At 40.9% G+C, this 22,478-nt stretch overlaps 1 protein-coding gene across 2 annotated transcripts in view; it reads right to left on the bottom strand.

The window, feature by feature from the left end:
• The window catches only part of LOC117403502 (synaptic vesicle glycoprotein 2C), a 96,861-nt gene that overhangs the window by 44,263 nt on the left and 30,120 nt on the right, over positions 1-22,478 (bottom strand). Inside the window, exons 1-2 of one of the 2 annotated variants that reach the window (XM_058992795.1) lie at positions 15,987-16,220; positions 4,402-5,099 (exon numbers count right to left, since the gene is read on the bottom strand). In XM_058992795.1, coding sequence (XP_058848778.1) covers positions 4,402-4,981 — 580 coding nt within the window. In that variant the 5' untranslated portion in view covers positions 4,982-5,099; positions 15,987-16,220. Of the gene's footprint in view, positions 1-4,401; positions 5,100-15,986; positions 16,221-22,478 lie in introns of those variants that run through there. The other variant, XM_058992839.1, reaches the window with a different exon arrangement.

The following is a 22,478-nucleotide window of genomic DNA, read 5'->3' as shown; positions in this document are numbered from 1 at the left end:
AAACACACGCATACACAAAAATATAATCTGATGGAATACATACTGTAATAGTATGCAAGATAATTCAATTTCCATTTCAATGTATTTTATTTATATAGCACCTTTCATACCACAGTATCTCAGAGTGCTTTACATGTGGGTTCAAACAGAAAGAAGTATGAAATATCAAGAAGTAGAACAATTATAAAATACTACTACTAATACTACTACTACTAATACTAATACTACTACTAATAATAATACTACTACAATGTAAAATAAAGCAACTGAAGAAAGCAGAAAATTAATAAGAATGAAAGATAAAACACAAAATTACAAAAATAACCAAATAAAATACAGTAGATCAAAACAATTAGATTTGTAAATCAGGTTAAAAAGGCTAAACTATAAAAGTAAGTCTTTAATCTTGACTTAGAAATATTGACCAAAGCAGCATCTCTAATAGAAAATGGCATTGAGATCCACACTCGGGGGCATCATAAACCCATGCACTTTCTCCTTTCCTTTTACATTTTACCTTTGGGAGACACAAAAGGCCAGCGTTAGTTGACCTTTAAATGCTCAGTGGTTTATATAGGGACAGAATCCGGTGCCAAGCCATTTAGCGCTTTATATGTCCGGAGTTATACGAGCCTGTTTCGTTGCTGAAAGAACCCTGGCAGCTGCATTCTGTACAAGCTGCAAACGTGAGCAGGCAAGACCAGAAGCTAAGCAAATAAAGCATTGCAATAGTCAAGCAGACTAAACAAAAGCATGAATTAACTTCTCAGCATCAGACGAAAAAAGAAAATATCTCATTTCAGCAATGATAATACTCAGACAGGAAAATGACCTGGTGCTAAAAAGAAAAACCTATTTTATTAAGTCTTTTAAAATCCCATCTCTTTATTGTGGCCCTGCCTGTAACACTAGAATAAGCCATCAAACAGTCAGCTGCGCCTTCACTGCGCTGTCTGATGCTCAACAGAATGTCACAATGGGAGGTAAACAATTAAGATTGCTTTTTCAAAAGGATGAAGTGACCTTTCAAATCAGTCTTAATGGGCATGTGCAGCAGTGATAACGCACTGTTACCTTCCAGCAACAGTTTCCAGCCTTTCTCCCACCACCACTAATCTATAAACTGAATGAGTACAGTTTAGCATGCTGGTGTGTGGTGAGCCGTCTGTCTGCAAGTTCTTAATACTGGTTCACACCAGGTCTCCCTTATAAGTAAAAAAAAAACAACAGTGTATTTCAAGACATTGCACGATTACATAATATTTATTAAAACAGAAAAAAACTGCGTTGTCATGTTCAAAATTGATCATTTTCTCTAGAGTTATGATAAAAATGTTCCTAAATATTTAAATGCTTTACCTGAGAAACAGTAAATGTTAAATTGTGAAATATTTAGTGTTTATGTCTACCTTTTAAAGACATTCTATTTTCACCATCAGTGAATTATCAAACAAAATAAAAACATAAATAAATGTTAAAATAATAACCACAGACACATTAAATGTCATTTTTTTTGTATTGGACAGAGCGACCTTTAGCAGAAATATCTTTGATGCAACGGGTGTCTTTTTCCTTGAAGATATTTTAAAGAAATTGTGCCGCTCTATGCAGTGTGCTCAATCATTTACTGGAAGCAAACTAAAATGGCTGCCAGGTTCCTATATGCAGTGTAACAGGAAGTGCATCAATAAGGCAAATGTTTGCTGTATTTATTTAAGTGATAAAAAAATTTTATATTTACACTATTCCTTGAGAAATGGGAATTTTCGCAGGACCCAGAAATTGTGAAATCTGTGATAACCGCGAAAAAATACAACCGCACTTCCAACCAATTAATATACAAAAAAACAGACTAACATTAAAAAGGAAATAATGGAAGATGCACAATAAAGATATCCTTTACCTTTCCTCCCTTTATCTACATACATAGATGTATAGGGAAAACTCAGAGCACATTTAATATCCCCCACAGCAGGTTCATAAATGTAATTGCTTGAAAGCCATAATGGGATATGATATGCTGCTATGTGCTTTAATACATGCACCATCCATTTTGTAGTCTGAATGTTTTATCTTGTCTCTGAGCTTTTGAATAATATTTCTGCACACATGTATGAAGCTGTCTACTTACTTTGAGCTGAGTGACTTGCTAAGCAATGTTTTAAGACTCCTGCCCGTCGATAAAGAGCACAGAGAAAAATAATCAATTGTGCTTTCAAGGAAGGCTGGCCTTGGCCCATTTTAAATCAGCACAGAGAGGTTTAGTGCTCCTAATGGAACAAGTGACCTCTAAAACAACACAGTAGCCTATAACACATAGACCGCTCTAGAGATGCACGACACCATCCAGAGTCAATCTGCAGAATGGGCAGATGCTGCAGTGGAGGTGCTGCTGCTTTGTGGGTCCTGAGGACAAACTGGCGTCTCTGCTGGAGACCAGAAATTACCTACACCCAAGCATGGGCCAGTGACCATTTGGGGGCTTCTATACTTTCAACACAATACCCCCAAAAAAGTACAGCATACAAAAGTACCAATAATCTCTTCACACTGTGTGCCAATATTTAAAGCTAACACCGCTGTTCAATCCTTTGTATTTGATTCAAATCAAACCTACTGGCCGTAGGCTGTGGGGAGGATTTCATTACAAGGGGTAGCTCTCAATATCTGATCGTCCTGAGGGAGGCACGAAAGTGTGTTTGAAATTACGTGGAGCAAGACTGGAAATGCTAAATGGATGAATAGTTTAATATAATAAGTCACATAATAGAGGGTGGTTGCATAATAAATAATTGGAAGGATGTCTTCTAGGGAGATGACTTTAAAGGAAAACTGGAATCAGGTAATGTAGACATGCAGTTTACTGACATTTGAATAATCTCCCACAACAGAAGGCCTAAACACCTTCCCTTGCAAATGAAATGAGAAAGATACCTCTTGAAAAATATACTCTGTTTACAGTCTCAATTAAAAAAACAACAAAAAAAAACTGTGGCCCAGTTTTATGAAGAAGTTAAATTGAAGTACGTGTCAGTTTTAAAAGAGTGTTTGTGTTCTACAATGGGCTGAAGACATTTCAGTTTTCAGGGATAACTGTTGCATCACAAGCTGTTTTGACGAAGTAATGTTGAGTTTATAAGTTGTAGTGGCTAAATATAAAACACTTTACAGTCTAACCTCTGGGCAGGTAAAACTACTACTACTACAGTAGTAGCAAGCATTGGCAGATCCAGTCTCTACTGCTGAATGCAGCAGTAAATTCAGCTTGTGATGTAGCATTAACCCTTTGCAGTACTATGTCGGTACTGGTCCGACATTGCAATTATTCCTATCCGGTCCAATGTCGGACCCTGTCTGACATCATCAAAAAAACGCAAAAAACGGGTTTCTTGACGTTTTTACTCCGGAAAAAGCCGAGAAAACCATTCAATGGCCGAGTGGGAGCGACAGGAGCCGAGACAAGCCGAAAAAAAAAGGGCGTATCTCATGAATAGTCATACTTGCCCCTGGCATCAGATAACAGCGGCCATAAGGAAACAAGCTGGCTGTTACTGAATCAGCGCACAGAGAATATCACGGGCATTTGCAGAGCTTTTTTGAGATGTTACAGTAATAAAATAATGACTTGGATCGCATTATTGAGGAGATAAAACGAATGATCAGGAGATGATTGATAGGTATGTACGACTATTATTATTATTATTTATTTATTAGCATATGTGAAAGCTATAGCGAACGAAAGGGTGGGGCGGGGCTGGAGATGCCTAGTGAGTGCTTTGTTGATATGCAGGGCCTTTTAAACCCGTTTGACTGTGGAAAAAAATACTTTTAACCAGCGCGTCTAAAATTAACTGCGCGTGTGAAAATAAATTGGACCTGACGTGCCTGACACACACTTAATAAATGGACTGCAAAGGGTTAATTCCTGACAACAAGACGACATAGACATTTCTGCTCATTTGATGGGACCAACTGAGGAAAAGGTTTACTTGTCTGGCTGACTGTTGTTACTGGGGAATCCTTTGTGTCATGACAACCAAAGAACTGAATCAAAAGAAAGGAGTGTGGAAATGTACAGCTGCTTAGACAATTGCACTTTCAGGCCTTTCATATATCTGAACTTCCCAAAGTCCTGTGCAAAATAAACAACCATGCAAAATTGAATAAAAAGCCCACAATGTGGCAGTTTCCCCAATGGAGGGGGCATATTGTCGTCTGTGAAGGGGAGGGGGTCGGGTAAAAGGTCAGCGTCTACAGACTGTAGATTTCTAGGAATCCAAATCATCTCAATAATCAGGGGCCTAGTCTCGAAGTCAACACCTTCCACACATATAAAGAAAACTCCAGTAGACATTTAAAACAGTTCCCCTTGAATCAAGTGTCATTACAGCGGTAACTCACCCAGCCACCCCGCTCCGGAGTTGGGGACGCACATGTCTGTCTCCGCACTGGGGAGCACAAACCCCACTACGAAGACCTCCACCCCGTCTGCCATGAGAGCCATGCCCAGAACGAAGAAGAGCTGCCACTGGAAGCGGCCGTGCCCACACTCCTGGATGATGAGCTCGTATTGCTGGGCCAACTCCTCCTCGTCAGCCTGGCGCTCCGACTCCAGCTCCTGCCGGTCCTTTCCCGTCGCGGCCTGCCCCAGGTTCACCTGGTTGTCCTTGGCCTGGCCCGTGTTGGGGATGCCCTGGTACTCGCCCTCGTAGATCTCGTCTTCTTCATCGTGGCCTTCCGTGGCGTCACTGGAGCCCTCGTCATCGTTGGCCGGCTCTCCATACTGGCCGCCCTGCTTGTAATTGCAGTCCTCTTCCTCTTCCTCCTCGTCCTGGAAGCGGCTGTAGGAGCGATGGGTGTACTCGTCCTGCGCCCGGTCCACGGCTTTGTTCACTTTCTTCACAGCTTGCCGCTTGGCCTCCCTTGCGATGTCTTTCGCCCCCCTAACTAACGATGTCCTGTCCCGGTACGTATCGTCCATTCTGTCTTCGCCGATGGCAGAAGTAATAAGGAACTGGTGGGATGACAACAGATAAGGGGCTCTAATGGATCACCATTTAAGTCTGTCCCCAGCAGGAGTAGTAGCGGTGGTAACAGGCCTGTAAGAAGAAAGGACATTTCATTAAAATGCTTATGTTTGAAATTCTGTATGCAATGGATTGAGATTGGGTATAGGGTAAACACTTGTTGTGGTTGTTTAAGTTCCCAAAGTCTCAACGGCCAAGCAGATTCTCTTAATCCAGTCAAATACTGTATAATCAACACACTACAGAGAGAGCATCAAATTGTGAGTCTTTTACTATAGCCTCACACAACAGACATTATTAGCTAGAGGTGGCGCTAAGTGTCCGTTAAGTGTCACAATATCATGACGATATTGTTGTAGTTCAAATAAATATTGTAACATAAAAAAGCAAAGCTAGGACCTGAATGAAGTTATGAATAGTTAGTAGCGACAATATAGGGTGACATGTCATTTAGTTTCATAAGAGATTCTTCCTAAAGCCCAGCTGCAGCAAAGGCTCCAAGTGCTTGGGACACAATGACTGCCTCTAGTCCTGCCGTCCCCATCAGAGCAAGGGCGTCTTGTAGATGCAAACGTAGATACCTCCCATGATGAAAAAGCAGAGCATTACAGCCTGCCAGGAAAGAGAGAAGCAGCTCTGATTCATGGTCTGCGCTAATGAAAGGGCTTTACGAGAAAGACCCCACGGCTGTTTTCCAAATAAATACCAGTTAGTCTCTGCGATGAGGTGCGCGAAGCCCCTATGACACTGAAGACTTCAAGAGTCTGTCATCCTGGCTCCACGGTCTGCACTACATGATGATTGAATGCAGTACATCCAAGAAGTGGCTTGCTCAACAATGCATTGTAGTTTGCTTAGAGATGTGTCATGCGCCATCTCTGCTTTCTATCTCTGTCAGACACTACCTAATGCAGGGAGAAGCATATTTAATGTGCATATTGAATGGCCCCCATGTTAAAAAAACATGATTCTTTCAGACCAATTAATAGTAGAGAATATTAACAGACATGCCAGTATGTCATTTTTTTTTGTTGCTAATATTCGCCACTTGTAATTGGTCTAAAAGAATCATGCTTTTTTAACAGCGGCCATGCCATCATAACCAATGTAAACTATAATCCCTGTAAATTTAGTCAAATATGGTTAACAAATAAAAACATTTGATTCATTTTATAAGACACTATCTGCACAATAACTGACATAGTACAAATAATTCTTCAGAAATGCAAAGAGTATATATTATATAAATTGAACAGAAGACGGCAGCCCAGGTTAGTGATGAGAACAGAAATAATTCACCACCATCAAAATTCATATACAATGTTGTAATTTAATTTACATGAATGGATAGCCAGCTCTGGTCAAAAACATGCAGAGCAGAGATCCACCTTTTTTTTTTAAATTTTTTTTTTAAATAAATTTAGAGCGAACAATTATTATTGTTATTTATTTGTCCCCAATTTGGAATGTCCAATTATGTTTTTTCTCCTCACCGCAGTGAGTCCCCACACAGCACAGACGTTCTGAGGGCATGTGAGCATCCTCCGATCTCACAAGCTTAAAGCCACAATCGCTTTTACGCTGAGCAGTCCATAGCAGAGATGGGCAGTCTACCGATCCCAGAGACCAGAGATCAGCCCTGCTTTTTATCCACTCTGAATGTGCTTGGTGTCTGTCCAGTAGGGTTCGCTGTTGCATGATGAGGAAAATAAGCCCCTGCCGGTTTATCATCCCCACCCCGGGAGTGTCAGAGCCAATGTGTCTCTGCCTCTTTGCGCAGCCCGGATGTGAACCGGCACCGTCCAAGCTGTGTGACTCATCCTGCGCTCCACATGGCAGCGCTTTAACTGGATGAGCCACTCGGGGCCACAAGATCCATCTCTTCCAACGGGCAAATTGAATCAAAACATTGCAGCACACTAACTGAAATTTAAGCAGACAAGGCAATTAAAAAATATATTAAATTAACGGGTAGTATCTCCTAGGAAATGTCTTCCATAATCTATCTGTTTTGCCCTGTTAAATTCGGTTGTTTAAGCAATTACACACAAATTGTCTTTTCAGTTGCAGAACTTTATTACCAGAATGTAGTAAGTATAAGTTAGCAAGCTTTGCAAACGCCCTCTTTCTTGTAACAGCACACAGGTAATATGTACACACGAGTCACACAAGCCTACTATTCACAACGTCTTAAGAAGTATATTTAACCTCTGGTTGCACTTAGACACTGCAATCACCAATACATAGTCCTGTGTAGGAGAAGCATGCATCCCATAAACACCCAGAACAAGCATTTTATTTAATTTACTCATTGGAAAGTCACTAATGGGTAGTCAGTGTGCTCTCTGGTGCTTGTATCGTTGAGCACCCTATACAGTATGCCACATACACCAAGTGAAGGCAATCACTGCAACATTTCAGACAGCTCACCTCCATGAACTGCATTTATATTCAGTTTCAATGTATCTTTCATTATGCCCGCTGAAAAAGCTCTAAAGGCAAAGCTATACATAAAGTGCACATATTAGCAGCCCTCTCAGGCATTTCGTATTCAACAACTAGAGAACACATTAAGATGACTTGTATTGAAGAAGTACCCTTTTGAGGGCATTTGGCATCTCGAGGGAACAGCATCTGATGATGATATTTCCATTTACTAACAATGAATCCCAGGTCAACAATGGATCATGTGCAGTCAACTGTACAATCTTTATAGTGTGTAGGGGGGGCTGCATGTGGGGAGTTTTGTGGGGGTTTTTTAGCATCAATTTCCTAAAAAAATAAATAAATAAATAAATAAATAAATAAAACATTTTGGAAATCATACAAATCAATGTAATAACATGTTGAGCTGTATTTACTTTGGTTGATTTAAGACATCATACATAGATGATAAGTTAATCAAATAAAAAAGTGATATTGTTCTACATTCACTGTTTTATTGCATATTGTGACAGAGCAGGAGCTCTGCATGTGGAATGGAGTCTACATCTGTAACTATACTAGGCAGGTATTAGGACCGTGGTAGACTTGGGGTAGCTTGCTGCCCACAAGTAAAATGGTGTTTTTGGCATCAAAGCCATATTTGTTGAGGGCAGAGGACTTGATTGGCTTGGAATGTTTCCTTAACAAGCTTGTTAAGCACAGCCAATCATAGCCTCTCTGAGTATAAACCTGTTGAGTAGCTTCAATCCACAGGCTAGCAAGGACTTCATGTGTGGTATGAGAACTTGTTTCTTTGTGTAAAAAACGGTATTGTAAAAGACATGTAACTTGTGAAAATGTGTCCCTTTGTCACACAGATGATCTTTCACCAATTCACATTAACATGAACACGATGCAGACATGAACCCTTGGGCTCCCGAGTGGTGCATCTGGCAAAGGCAGGATGCCCTATAGCTTGGAGATCGCTGGTTCAAATCCAAGCTATGCCACTGCCAACTGTGGATGGGAGTTCCCAGGGAGAGGCCCATAATTGGCCAAGCGCTGCCTGAGTGGGGTAGGGGTTAGGTTGGGTGGCTCACTGCACACCAGTGACCCCTGTGGCTGGCTGGGTGCCTGCAGGCTGGCCTGTGTGCAATGCAGTGACACATTCAGGTACTATCTGGCAGCTTTTAATTGAGTGCAGCACTTACTTGAAATAAACTGAACAGCGTAATTCAACACAATGCTGCAGCATTGATGGGCTTCTAGCCAAGGGCAAGCTACACACAACTGAGTCCCCAACACCACGTCCCACAGCACCTGGTGTTACTTGGAGGGCTCCGGTCTAAAGCTAAGGGAACACAAAGACACTTTTTCAGGAACAGAGGCTTGAAACCTGGTTCCAGGAGATCGGGAGACCTAGTTTGAGGCAACTTTGCTGTATCAAACCCCACGTCTCCCTTTGTGTGCCATGCAGTGGCCTGAAACCGAGTCTCCTGAAACCAAGCTCCAAGCCAGAAAGTGGCTTTGTGTTCCCTCAGCTTAAGAAGTGATCAGGGTGAACCCTGCTAGATCCGATGAGGTCAGAGTAGCGTGCAGTCTGGTCACAGGGTGACATTACATTCACTGCGGTCTGGATTTGAACCGCTCACCCTGGTCACTAAAGGGGAATCCCCCCCAGTGGGGTTTGTAGTCATGTCTTTTATGCACACATACAATGTGCCTATTCGGCCAGTAGGAGTCATTCATTACAATACTCCAAATAACTGACTGGAAGGAAGCTCTGTGTCAAGGTGTCAGGCTATTGAATGGTAAACTTCTATAAGGAATCCAGTTTCTTTAAAACAACACATATTACATACATACTGCATAAACTGCTATGAGAGTCAACCTGTGTGCTTTTTTAACTGTTAGCTGCAAACCCTGTTTCACGGTGATGTTCTGCTTCACTGACTGCAGCACTAAATAACAAAGATCATATAGTGCGATTATCATATAGTCTATCATACATAACCCATATCCTACTACTAAATTCTGAGGAAGAAAAACTAATGGCGTTATTTTGAAAGTTAAGGTTAAAAGCACATTTTAAGCCCGCCTAGCCCGTGACTGAATTTGCAAACAAGGTGCGGTCAGAACAAACGATAACCACTATCCTGTCAGTTGTGATCCCATGCTTTGGAGTTGGCAGTCAGCTCACTGCTGAACCCCTTCGACTGGCTTCAGTGTCTCATTTCATCAAGTATTGCTGTTGTGACTCTTTGTCCCCTAGCTGCTCCTCAAATGTCAAAACATCACCCATCTTCTGAGATGATACACACTCTGAATGTTTTATGAGCTGCAGGGGCAATTTTCTGTATAAATAACTGTGGACAGATGGTTACAGAAATCAATTCTTGTTTTTTTGACTTGTATATATTACTTACCCAGTTCTTAAAATGATGACTTAATAACTACTGTAACACATCCAAACCGGCCTATTACTCTCTGACTGGGTAGTACGTGGTTTACAGAAGTTGTAATAGCATAATATGGGTTATTATATTATTTGTCTAACTCCTAATGTATCACCAGTTAGCTGCATAATTTGACAACTATAAACAGACAGGTATTATGTAAAGTCTATGCCATCTTTTTTTCAGTGTGTCTATTTAAAAACACAAACAATGTAAGTGGTAATACCAGGGTATGTTACCTATAAATCATTTAAAAAAAACAGGCTGATATTATTCTTTCAAAGTGTTTTGACCTTAATATATTTCTACACCGGAAACGTATATGACTGAATTGTATAACTGATACTTAACTTAACTTAAGACTGGGTTATGGGCAAGCAAGCCCCACTATTACAAATATCACAGCCCTCCCTGACGTGAATCAACTTGGTTATGTGTTAAATACAGTCATGGGTGGAGCAGTCAGCAGTGATAATGATAATTTACACAGTCCCTATATGAATGGACAGTATTTAAGCTGCAGTGCGACACACACACACACACACACACACAGTAGCAGACACAATAGCAGACCACACTTCACCCAATAGCACACTGAGATTTAGGCCATCAGTCGGTAAAGTTAATGCAGGGCACTTACCCAGGAGAGAGGGGGGGTCCTATTGTTGTCAAACTCATTCCTAGAAAAGTCAATGTCTTGACAGCCTTCTTGGAATGCAAGCTGGAGACTTTGCAACCACTAAATGGGTGAGTGCTGCATATGTAATTACATCAAGTGAAACAGGATTATTCAGGATAACCTCTCTGACTGCAACACCACAGGTGGTATATATATATATATATATATATATATATATATATATAATATATATATATATATATATATATATATATATATATATATATATATATATATATATATATACACACACACACACACACATACAGGAGGCTGTGTGGTCCAGTGGATAAAGAAAAGTGCTTGTAACCAGGAGGTCTCCAGTTCAAATCCCACCTCAGCCACTGACTCATTGTGTGACCCTGAGCAAGTCACTTAACCTCCTTGTGCTCCGTCTTTCAGGTGAGACATAATTGTAAGTGACTCTGCAGCTGATGCATAGTTCACACACCCTAGTCTCTGTAAGTCGTCTTGGATAAAGGCGTCTGCTAAATAAACAAATAATAATACACACTGTATTAAACTGTAAGGAGAACTCGCCTTGCTTTACCGAATTAATCTTGAAAGAAGGTCATTTGAAGCTTCAGTAAGTTTGTTACTGTATTACAGACTGCATTTTCACACTGGAAGGTTTTAAAGATCGCTAAATGATATGATGTTGCTGAGATTGCTCTTTTGTATTCCCTATCCAGTTTTATCTTGTCATCTGCACTTTTCAGTCACTCATTTTTGCACATCTCTTTCCGCTACTTTTGTAACACAGAAAAAGGACCCCCTATTATTCCTGCTCTCTCTCTCTCTTCACTTGCATAGCCAGACCTTTCAATTAAACGGTTGCTATCTCATTTCATAGCCACCAGATTCAATCCTCCACACAGTTATTATTCTGGATAATAGTAAGTCTTTATTTTACTGTGTAACTAAAGCCATGTCCCTGTTGTCAGTAAATCAGGGGGAAGCTCTGCCTTACCATTAACATCTCCTGCACATTGAAGATAAGGCTCTCCACTGCGCCCCTGTCAATGCATAAATTATACATCCTAACACACACACACACACACACGCATGCACACGCGCACACACACACACACACACACACACACACACACACGCATGCACACACGCACACACACTGTCACTCTCATCTCATTGCCAGTGCATCCCTCCCTCACATACACACACACACACACACACATGCACATGCACGCACAGACACACACACACACACACACACACACACACACACACACACACGCATGCACACGCGCGCACACACACACACACACTGTCACTCTCATCACACTGCCAGTGCATCCCTCCCTCACACACACACACACACACACACACACACACACACACACACAGTCACTCTCATCTCACTGCCAGTACATCCCTCCCTCCCTCACACACACACACACACACACACACACACACACACACACACACACACACACACTGTCACTCTCATCTCACTGCCAGTGCATCCCTCCGTTGCTCTTTTGTTTTAAAGCTCTTCACTCTGACTGATAAATGGTTACCGTGTTTTTGATTTTGACACTGAACGTTATTAAATGTATTAACAGGAGCTGTAGTATTACAAACTAATACATGTAATGAAATGGGAACAGCTCATATTGATCAACGTGGTAAAGCACAATCCACTATATTAATACATTCATTAAATAGACTCTTGCATTGCTGTATAACACATTCACCAGCTAAGCACATAGAATGCTGTCCTGACATGACTTTTGCTATTTGTATTGAGTTCCAATCCTCACATTAGTTAACAATACAAAGGACAGACTTTCTTTACAATACAGTTTCTGGCCAAATTTATTAAAGTCTTTACACCGATATGCAATTAGTGCCACATTTGATCAAATAAAACCATTCATGTTACATAATTAGTCATAAAACCAGTGTGTTAATTGTTTTCTATTGATTTATTTAATGTAAAAAATAAAAAAAATACATTAACAAATTGCATATTTGTGTAAAGGCCTTGATTAATCTGGTCCATTCCACAAGAACACTTGTAAACTGTGAGTCGCTGGTATTGAAGTAGAAACGCAGTCCCTTCAGATATTAAGTGGTTCGTATCATACGATTAATGTTTACCACATTACCAAACATGACTGGCCAATTAGTCAACAATCTAGAAAAGTTTAATATCTACCAAACTTTACTTAAAACTGACTCAGCATGTCAATGAACACTCTGTTCTAATCGACATGTACTATTACACCAACACACTAACCCTTCCAGTTTGCATGGGGGCTCATTTTGAACTAAGAAAAGTGTAATTATGGCATGAGTGGTCCTTAGAGTGGCAGCTATAGCAACCTCCTCACAGGGCAACAAGCAGGGTTAATCTGTGTGGTGAACATTTGTTTAGCCAAGCGTTTGCACTGTGATGCATGCATTCTGACAGAGAAATCCTCAGCAACATTTAGCATTGTGGATTTACCAATTGTTAATGACAAACTTACACTACAGTAGATGTCTTTACATCTCTTTCAGCAGTGTATGTGGTGTTTAACTGCTAGGGCTGCCTTACCAGTGTTGGCTCAACACAATCATTCAGATGATTCAAAATTAGGTAACAGCTTAGGGGTTTCAAATCCATTACTACATAGTTAAGTATTACATTAATGCTGAATAATACATAAACAATACCTACATTTATATTAACAAGCTAAATGTGTGTTACTGCCTAGTAATGAAGTCATAATAAAGCATGGGTATTACTACAACTATTGATGTACGCTTAGTTACAGGGTTATAACACAGTCATGTCTTGGTACATTTTAATCAATAGGCATACACCTTTATTGAGCATAAAAGGCGATGCTGGTAGTAACACACATATCGACTGCAAGAATGAAAGAACATGTTGAAAAGGTGTCTTTAGGGAAATTCATAGTAAAATTGTATTTGGAAACAGCAGAAGAAATGCTTGTTTTGTACAGTTTGGTTGCGTCCGTGGTGCATTATATATGCAATATATTTGGGACAAAAAGACAAAAGTAACATAGCAGTTTTAATAGATTAAGCCTTAAAGTGTTCTAAATGTAAGTCCCGTTAACATACACTAATTGACATGTGCTAGTCTTAGATTAAAGGATATGTTATATTACTTTTTTCTTGACGGCAGATGATTGCTAATTCACAATCTTGAAAAGATAAAAGCTACATTAGCTTTTAGTCTGCATTAGGATGTGATGGGTACCACAGTAAATTGCTGGTCTATTGAACACGTTTTGATGCAGAATGAGACGTGATAGGGGGCAGTGCTACTGAGCAATGTGTTTTGCTGTTTATTTAATCCAATTCGTCAGTATTCCTTTCAAAAGGATATTTTTTTATTGTTAAGAAAAGAACAAAAGCTCCATTAGCGTCACTGGTGTGTATAACAACTATACTGTATGCATCAAAGCTTGAATGAATCTAATCTATACTGCAGAATACGCACAACTCTTATCTGTGAAATTCCATTATGGAACACAACACACCGTGACGCGCAGACTGGCAATATATACTGTATTCATAATGCAATATGTCCACTGAATCAACTGTGAAACCACAAAAATATTTCATATTTAAATTTAAAACATTTGATGAACCCTGAACAACAGTTCACATTTAAGGAGAGAAAATTCATGTTTCTAATAAAAAATAAAAAAGCGAGTTTACAAATATACAGTAAGAGGTGAATCATTGTGTGGTTATTGATTAATAGCTAAGCTGCGCGCCTGCGTGCTTGACGATGATAAACTAAAACTCAACTTGAATCAATGGAAAGCAGCCACGGTTGATTATCTTGATTGACTATAATGTATCCACCGATAACGTTCACTAGTTCCACCAGCGACAAACCAAATTTGAAGTCATTACATTAGGAATGATATAATGAACTGTTACGAGGTTCTTAAAGAAATCTTCACAAAGGCTGAGACGACTTTCTTGAAGTCGATATGAACATTCGCACCTTGATGTTGGAATTAAACACATTCTGCGTTTAATTCAAAAAGTAGAACTGAGTTTAGTGCGCCCGTGTATTCGGTTATTCTACATGTCTAAATAACTGAACGTATAATATATCCTTTAACTCTGAGCACAATGTCTTCTACTTCAGTGCAACCAAGCATACTGTATGTCATTCCGTGCACCATATATGCATCCTTTACCAAAGGCTTCACCACAAAGTCATCGATCTAATAGCGTTTCCATGAACCAAGGATGACCAATCACAAGGTATAGGCTACTCTGACGCAAGCTAGCTTTTGTAATGAGATTTCTGCTGCCCTTCGTTGTTCGTTGAAATCAATAGAGTGCTTTCGGAGATGACTCGGTACCCGCAGCAGCAAATCCCTTTACACAAGTAAAAAAAAAAGAAAAAGATTATATCGCATAATGCAGAGCGATTTGTATGCGCTTGGAGATAACTACTGTGCTAGATATTTCACACAATAATATACACCCCAAGCACTTCAAATGGAACGAGAGACACTCCACGATTGAATGCAGGTACAATCTATGGATTTGCTTTGCACATTACAGATACAGTACAAATCCCTATGTTAACTGATAAACATCTGAACTCATGTAATCCATCTGTTTCTTATAATATCTAAGAGCAAGCTATTTGAACAACGAATCACTTACCCATGCAACACTTTACTAAACCGGATAACTTTTCCCGAGTGCTGGCGGTTATATTATAATATAAAAAGGTGCATGCAGCATATAGCAGCACTTGATTCAAGAATCAGCAACTCTTGCAAAGCTAAGCGCATTCACAAATATACACGGCTGACCCATGTAACACACCTGCACTGCATATACGGTAGGAACTTGGTTTAACACCACTGCGTATACATGAATGGGACTGGTTTTCAAGACATTAAAGGTTACGTTGTAGCTTACATTAGCCTACCGTGGTTTCGTTTTTGGCGATCTGTGGTTTCCCACATACAGTAGGGCGAACGTAAGTAGCGTATTTTAACAGTTCCACTAAGTTAACTTTCCACCAACCACATTTCCGATTTACTATCAATCTGAAACTAAACTAAAACCATTCGGAGAATACGTGCGATAACAAATTGCACCCAAAGTTATGAATGAGCACATGTAGTCATGTAGCTTTGTCGCTCTGAAAGTGTAAGGCATTTATGCAGATGAATTCTCCTATGCGCTTCACCGTGACTTGCATGCACTAAATCTCAAATCTATGGAGGAAGACCCGTCATAAGATGCTATCTACTTTTAAACCACACAAAATAAATTCTATGTCTACAGTGCTCCCTTTGTAACAAGTCTTTGAACAGAAGAACTTGAAAAAGGAGACATGCAATAGATTGTAGGCAAGGCAGACGATAGACTGAAATCCACACTTACCTGTGCCAGAGAGAAGATACAGTCAGCAGTACTAATACCGTATACCCATAGCAAAAAAACAGCTATTTAAGTCTTGAGGAGAATTTAGATGGTATCCCAGCGTAAAATGGCAGCTAGTGGGGTTTTTTTTTTTTTTTTTTTTTTTTTGGACGTTGCAGTCAGCCTCTGCGGTGTTGAAAGAGAGAGAGCGAGAGAGCGCGAGCGAGCGAGAGAGAGGTGGAGAGAGCGAGAGAGAGAGAGATGGAGAGAGAGAGTAGTGAAGGGTAGGGTAGAATGCAATCAATAATTCATTGTATCCTGGGAGTAGAATGGGCAATCCCGACTAATGGAACAATCTAGTTTTCAGCAGTAGTGGGGGGGGGGGGGGGGGGGGGGGGGGTAGAGACCAGTACAAAATAATTTACAAAATAACAAAGACAGGAACATTTCGCGCAGTAATGCTCAGTCTTTAAAAAAAAAAAACGGGGCTTTTATTTAGTAACCCATCAAACAGAGCTACGATTAGGTTTTCATAATCTATCGCCTTGTTTTGATCTATAAAACGTAGCAGGTGTAGCCTAGTATAGTAAAGTAGCATAAAGCTTGCTTCGTATGTAGACTTAATTGCCCCCTGCTGTAGTTGTATAGAGCTCTCCACTGTACGTTTTTGTATTTACAAAGCCTTGGCAACATTATTGTTTTATTGTTAAGGTGGCATTGAGACATATTTGTATTACTGAACCTGATACTTCTTTGAAGAAAGATTATGTTTCCTTGTTTATTTAAATATAAAAGCAAACATTCAGGTCATTGTATTAAAATTGGTTCGGACTGACACAACAGCGCTACCAGCACCTGTTGCTTGGTATAGTGCAGTGATAGCTACTGTTTTCGTTACATTTGAAATATGATTAATTTGTTTAAATGCACATCGCAAGACTATTGCTTGCTGTATTGTTGTCTTTGCAACATAAGTGTCTATTTGGTTCAGCGATGTTTTAGAAATCCATAGCCCAAAGCCTGGACACATGTAGGGAGGGATATGTTCAAAATGTTTCTCTTTCGTATTTTTAATATTGTTTCTATTATTCATAGTGGGCTTATTTATTTATACAAAGGGCAGCAGCATTTCATGAATTAAATTATACATGTAAAATGTATTTATTTATTTTAACTTTTTAATAAGCATGTATGGTCTCCGTATATATTATTTTAAATAACTTCATTAAATATATTTTCTTATATATATTTAGTTGCATTGTTGAAATATTTTTAAAAATGTTTTTATTATTTTTAGTTGTAATTATTGATATTTGGTTTTTATTGTTTTGTCAATTAAAAAAAACGTTTCTCTTTTGTCAAACAGCGTCAGGAGCAGACTTAATGCGCATACATCATTAATCAAAAAATGTGTTTGATCAAACAGTGGGTAAATGCTCTATATGTGAACACTTAATAGGAGATAAAAAAAAAACGACAGAACCTCGTCATCCAAAATATCTATAGTAAATCTAATACTCCAATATAGTATTAACAATGAAGAACGGAGGTCATCACTTTAAACTGCAGCAGCAACTGACAGCTAGTGACGCTGCGGAGACGACACCGAGATGATTCACTGCTGCGGTGGGCAGCGAACTCCTCTCTGCTACCCTCTACGATTGAACTGCGGTTTTGGCTCCTGACATTATTCCGAGAAACACAGGGCTCAGAGTGGGATATTTCCCCCCCCATGTAATTAAACAAAAATAAAGATATCATTTGAAACCAGCGGGGTAAACAGTTTTAATAAATCAGGACCACCTACACTGCACAAACATGTCTATAGCAACATTGTAAAGCATGAGACTCTGGCATTTGTTGCACAATGTACATAACCAATATCAAAGCCTTCATTATATTCACATTTTTACAATTGATTGGAAATGGTATGAAATACTGAGACTGAGAATCATCTATTGGTTAAAGTGTAGTGAATATATATCTCTTTCTCTGGCTGTGGTCAAATGAAGTGTGAGACAGGAGGCAGAGGCAACCCCAGCATTTCCAGCCCAGGCCTTTATTCAAACCATGTTCTTGATTATTACATTGAACTAAGTGAACATCAGATTCTGGGATCAATAAGCTACTAACAACCAGACGAGCAAGATGGGCTGAATGGCCTCCTCTCCTTTGTAAACTTTCTTATGTTCTTATGTTCTTAGACCAAGTCTGACAGTCCTTGTTTGACCCCTGTCTATACACTGCTCTGTATAAATGAGCTGGTACCTGTGCATTGGATAAGGTGATGCCAGCACAGGTAGAGATGAGCTGGTACCTGTGCATTGGATAAGGTGATGCCAGCACAGGTAGAGATGAGCTGGTACCTGTGCATTGGATAAGGTGATGCCAGCACAGGTGGAGATGAGCTGGTACCTGTGCATTGGATAAGGTGATGCCAGCACAGGTGGAAGTGAGCTGGTACCTGTGCATTGGATAGGTTAATGTCAGCACAGGTGGAAGTGAGCTGGTACCTGTGCATTGGATAAGGTGATGCCAGCACAGGTGGAAGTGAGCTGGTACCTGTGCATTGGATAGGGTAATGTCAGCACAGATGGAAGTGAGCTGGTACCTGTGCATTGGATGAGGTGATGCCAGCACAGGTGGAAGTGAACTGGTACCTGTGTATTGGATAAGGTAATGCCAGCACAGGTGGAAGTGAGCTGGTACCTGTGCATTGGATAAGGTGATGCCAGCACAGGTGGAAGTGAGCTGGTACCTGTGCATTGGATAGGGTAATGCCAGCACAGGTGGAGATGAGCTGGTACCTGTGCATTGGATAAGGTGATGCCAGCACAGGTGGAAGTGAGCTGGTACCTGTGTATTGGATAAGGTAATGCCAGCACAGGTGGAAGTGAGCTGGTACCTGTGCATTGGATAAGGTAATGCCAGCACAGGTGGAAGTGAGCTGGTACCTGTGCATTGGATAAGGTGATGCCAGCACAGGTGGAAGTGAGCTGGTACCTGTGCATTTGATAAGGTAATGCCAGCACAGGTGGAGATGAGCTGGTACCTGTGCATTGGATAAGGTGATGCCAGCACAGGTGGAAGTGAGCTGGTACCTGTGCATTGGATAAGGTAATGTCAGCACAGGTGGAAGTGAGCTGGTACCTGTGCATTGGATAAGGTAATGCCAGCACAGGTGGAGATGAGCTGGTACCTGTGCATTGGATAAGGTGATGCCAGCACAGGTGGAAGTGAGCTGGTACCTGTGCATTGGATAAGGTGATGCCAGCACAGGTGGAAGTGAGCTGGTACCTGTGCATTGGATAAGGTAATGCCAGCACAGGTGGAAGTGAGCTGGTACCTGTGTATTGGAAAAGGTAATGTCAGCACAGGTGGAGATGAGCTGGTACCTGTGCATTGGATAAGGTGATGCCAACACAGGTGGAGATGAGCTGGTACCTTTGCATTGGATAAGGTGATGCCAGCACAGGTGGAAGTGAGCTGGTACCTGTGCATTGGATGAGGTGATGCCAGCACAGGTGGAAGTGAGCTGGTACCTGTGTATTGGATAAGGTAATGCCAGCACAGGTGGAAGTGAGCTGGTACCTGTGCATTGGATAAGGTGATGCCAGCACAGGTGGAAGTGAGCTGGTACCTGTGCATTGGATAGGGTAATGCCAGCACAGGTGGAGATGAGCTGGTACCTGTGCATTGGATAAGGTGATGCCAGCACAGGTGGAAGTGAGCTGGTACCTGTGTATTGGATAAGGTAATGCCAGCACAGGTGGAAGTGAGCTGGTACCTGTGCATTGGATAAGGTAATGCCAGCACAGGTGGAAGTGAGCTGGTACCTGTGCATTGGATAAGGTGATGCCAGCACAGGTGGAAGTGAGCTGGTACCTGTGCATTTGATAAGGTAATGCCAGCACAGGTGGAGATGAGCTGGTACCTGTGCATTGGATAAGGTGATGCCAGCACAGGTGGAAGTGAGCTGGTACCTGTGCATTGGATAAGGTAATGTCAGCACAGGTGGAAGTGAGCTGGTACCTGTGCATTGGATAAGGTAATGCCAGCACAGGTGGAGATGAGCTGGTACCTGTGCATTGGATAAGGTGATGCCAGCACAGGTGGAAGTGAGCTGGTACCTGTGCATTGGATAAGGTGATGCCAGCACAGGTGGAAGTGAGCTGGTACCTGTGCATTGGATAAGGTAATGCCAGCACAGGTGGAAGTGAGCTGGTACCTGTGTATTGGAAAAGGTAATGTCAGCACAGGTGGAGATGAGCTGGTACCTGTGCATTGGATAAGGTAATGCCAGCACAGGTGGAGATGAGCTGGTACCTGTGCATTGGATAAGGTGATGCCAACACAGGTGGAGATGAGCTGGTACCTTTGCATTGGATAAGGTGATGCCAGCACAGGTGGAAGTGAGCTGGTACCTGTGCATTGGATAAGGTGATGCCAGCACAGGTGGAGACGAGCTGGTACCTGTGCATTGGATAAGGTGATGCCAGCACAGGTGGAAGTGAGCTGGTACCTGTGCATTGGATAAGGTAATGCCAGCACAGGTGGAAGTGAGCTGGTACCTGTGCATTGGATAAGGTAATGCCAGCACAGGTGGAGATGAGCTGGTACCTGTGCATTGGATAAGGTGATGCCAGCACAGGTGGAAGTGAGCTGGTACCTGTGCATTGGATAAGGTGATGCCAGCACAGGTGGAGATGAGCTGGTACCTGTACATTGGATAAGGTAATGCCAGCACAGGTGGAAGTGAGCTGGTACCTGTGCACTGGATAAGGTACTGCCAGCACAGGTGCATTCATTACAAAAAGGCATATAGCCCGAGCTGTTCAGACTCATACTTTAAGCTCTAATGTAAAATCTTTTGCAATCTCAACCTGAAGCCTCAGTATTTAGTACTTCTGTAGCTCTCCCCTTCTGCTATATTTTATCAGCTTATACAGACCCAGAACTGTGCCTTATAAATTGCTTTGACAGATTATTCAATAAACACAAATTAGTTTCAGTAGCCCAATGTTTTCTTTTGGCAGTGATGGAAGTATTCCATCTAAACTGTCAGAATAACTTGTACTTTAAAATAATGTGGCTTTCTTTAAGCCATGTGTAAACTGTGACTATCATTTTTATTGTATTTAATTTGACTGGGGATTTTACACAATTGTACCCAATTAAACTATTTTAGAGTTATTTAAACACACAGTATTTGTCTGATTATTTTGCGTTTCCACTGCATCTCTGAAATACTGCTTATTCTAGTTAAAACTGTTAGGCTATGCAATTACACTGCATGTAAATATACAGGGAGTCCCATATGACGTTGTCTAGAATGCCTTATATTTTGATGATTAGGATGTTCTTTGTTAAATCAGTGACTCTCTGCACCATCAACACAATCTGAATTTGTTTCTCTTTGCTTAAAAACACTTCACTCATTGAATGCCTGGCTTATGGAATAACCTGTATAGGCATTACAATAAGACAGGACAAATAAACTAACTTACCCCTGGGGAGACCTTTAAAATATTTACCAAAATCAAACTTAATTAATAGGCTCCATGAACGCAGAGCTTGTGATGTTTCATTTGGAGAAAATAACAGTTAACTGATGTGATAAATAGTGCACTGTAGCAAGGCAGGAGAGAGCCCTGCACGTAGTTAGTGAGGCAGGGCTGAAAAGCCTTGCACATAATGAAAGGGGGCAGGGCAGAGCCCTGCTGATTTTAATTAATTGTGTTTATTATTATTTAAAAGGGAATGTGTTTTTTATCATGGGAGAAATGTATTGTATGATTTAAATGTTATTGTTTGGCAGCATGGATGGGGAGCCCCATCCCACAAAACTTGTGTAGAATGTGACCATCTCCGAAATGGATTCATTTAGTGTTAATTCAGAGATAGTCACAAGTATAAAAGACTGCAGCTGTTCTGGTTCAGGATGGGGTGTTCGAGGAGGAATGTGTGTGTCTGTGAGGTAAAGACAGGAAAACTAAACCGAAAGTAAAGAAAGAAAACAATTGCTACACGTACTTGTTTAGTTGGTGTCAGTCTTTGTGACCTGTTTTTGTTTCAATATTTATTTTGCTCTGTGAGCAGTGTTTTTTGTACAACCTTTTTATTTGTTTTTGAGTTTAATAAAAACGGCGCCGCAGTGTGCTTCTCACCCGAGTACCTGCCTGTGTTGTCAGCTGTCTGGTCTGGGAACGTCACTGTTCGGCTACCCTGTCACATGCACATACAAATATAAAATGTCCTCGCCTTTAATGAAGGGGTCTCACAGCTCGTTTTAGCGCAAGCCCCTGTTGAATACAATGACAAATACCAGCAGCTGCGTTTCAAATCAAACAACTAATTGTATATATTACCAGGGGCACTCCTCAGATAATTGCTCCAGCAATGAAATAATACGAACACTGCGGTTTCTTTTTTTATATACAGAAACAAGGGGCATCTGGCCTTCACCCCCTCACATTTCAGTTCCTACTGGTTCATGTCATTTGTGCAATTACC

Source organism: Acipenser ruthenus, chromosome 1 (assembly GCF_902713425.1).
Source record: "Acipenser ruthenus chromosome 1, fAciRut3.2 maternal haplotype, whole genome shotgun sequence".
Classification (NCBI taxonomy): Eukaryota; Metazoa; Chordata; class Actinopteri; order Acipenseriformes; family Acipenseridae; genus Acipenser; species Acipenser ruthenus.
The sequence above is the reverse complement of the archived record's forward strand: the minus strand, read 5'-3'. Positions and strand labels throughout refer to the sequence as shown.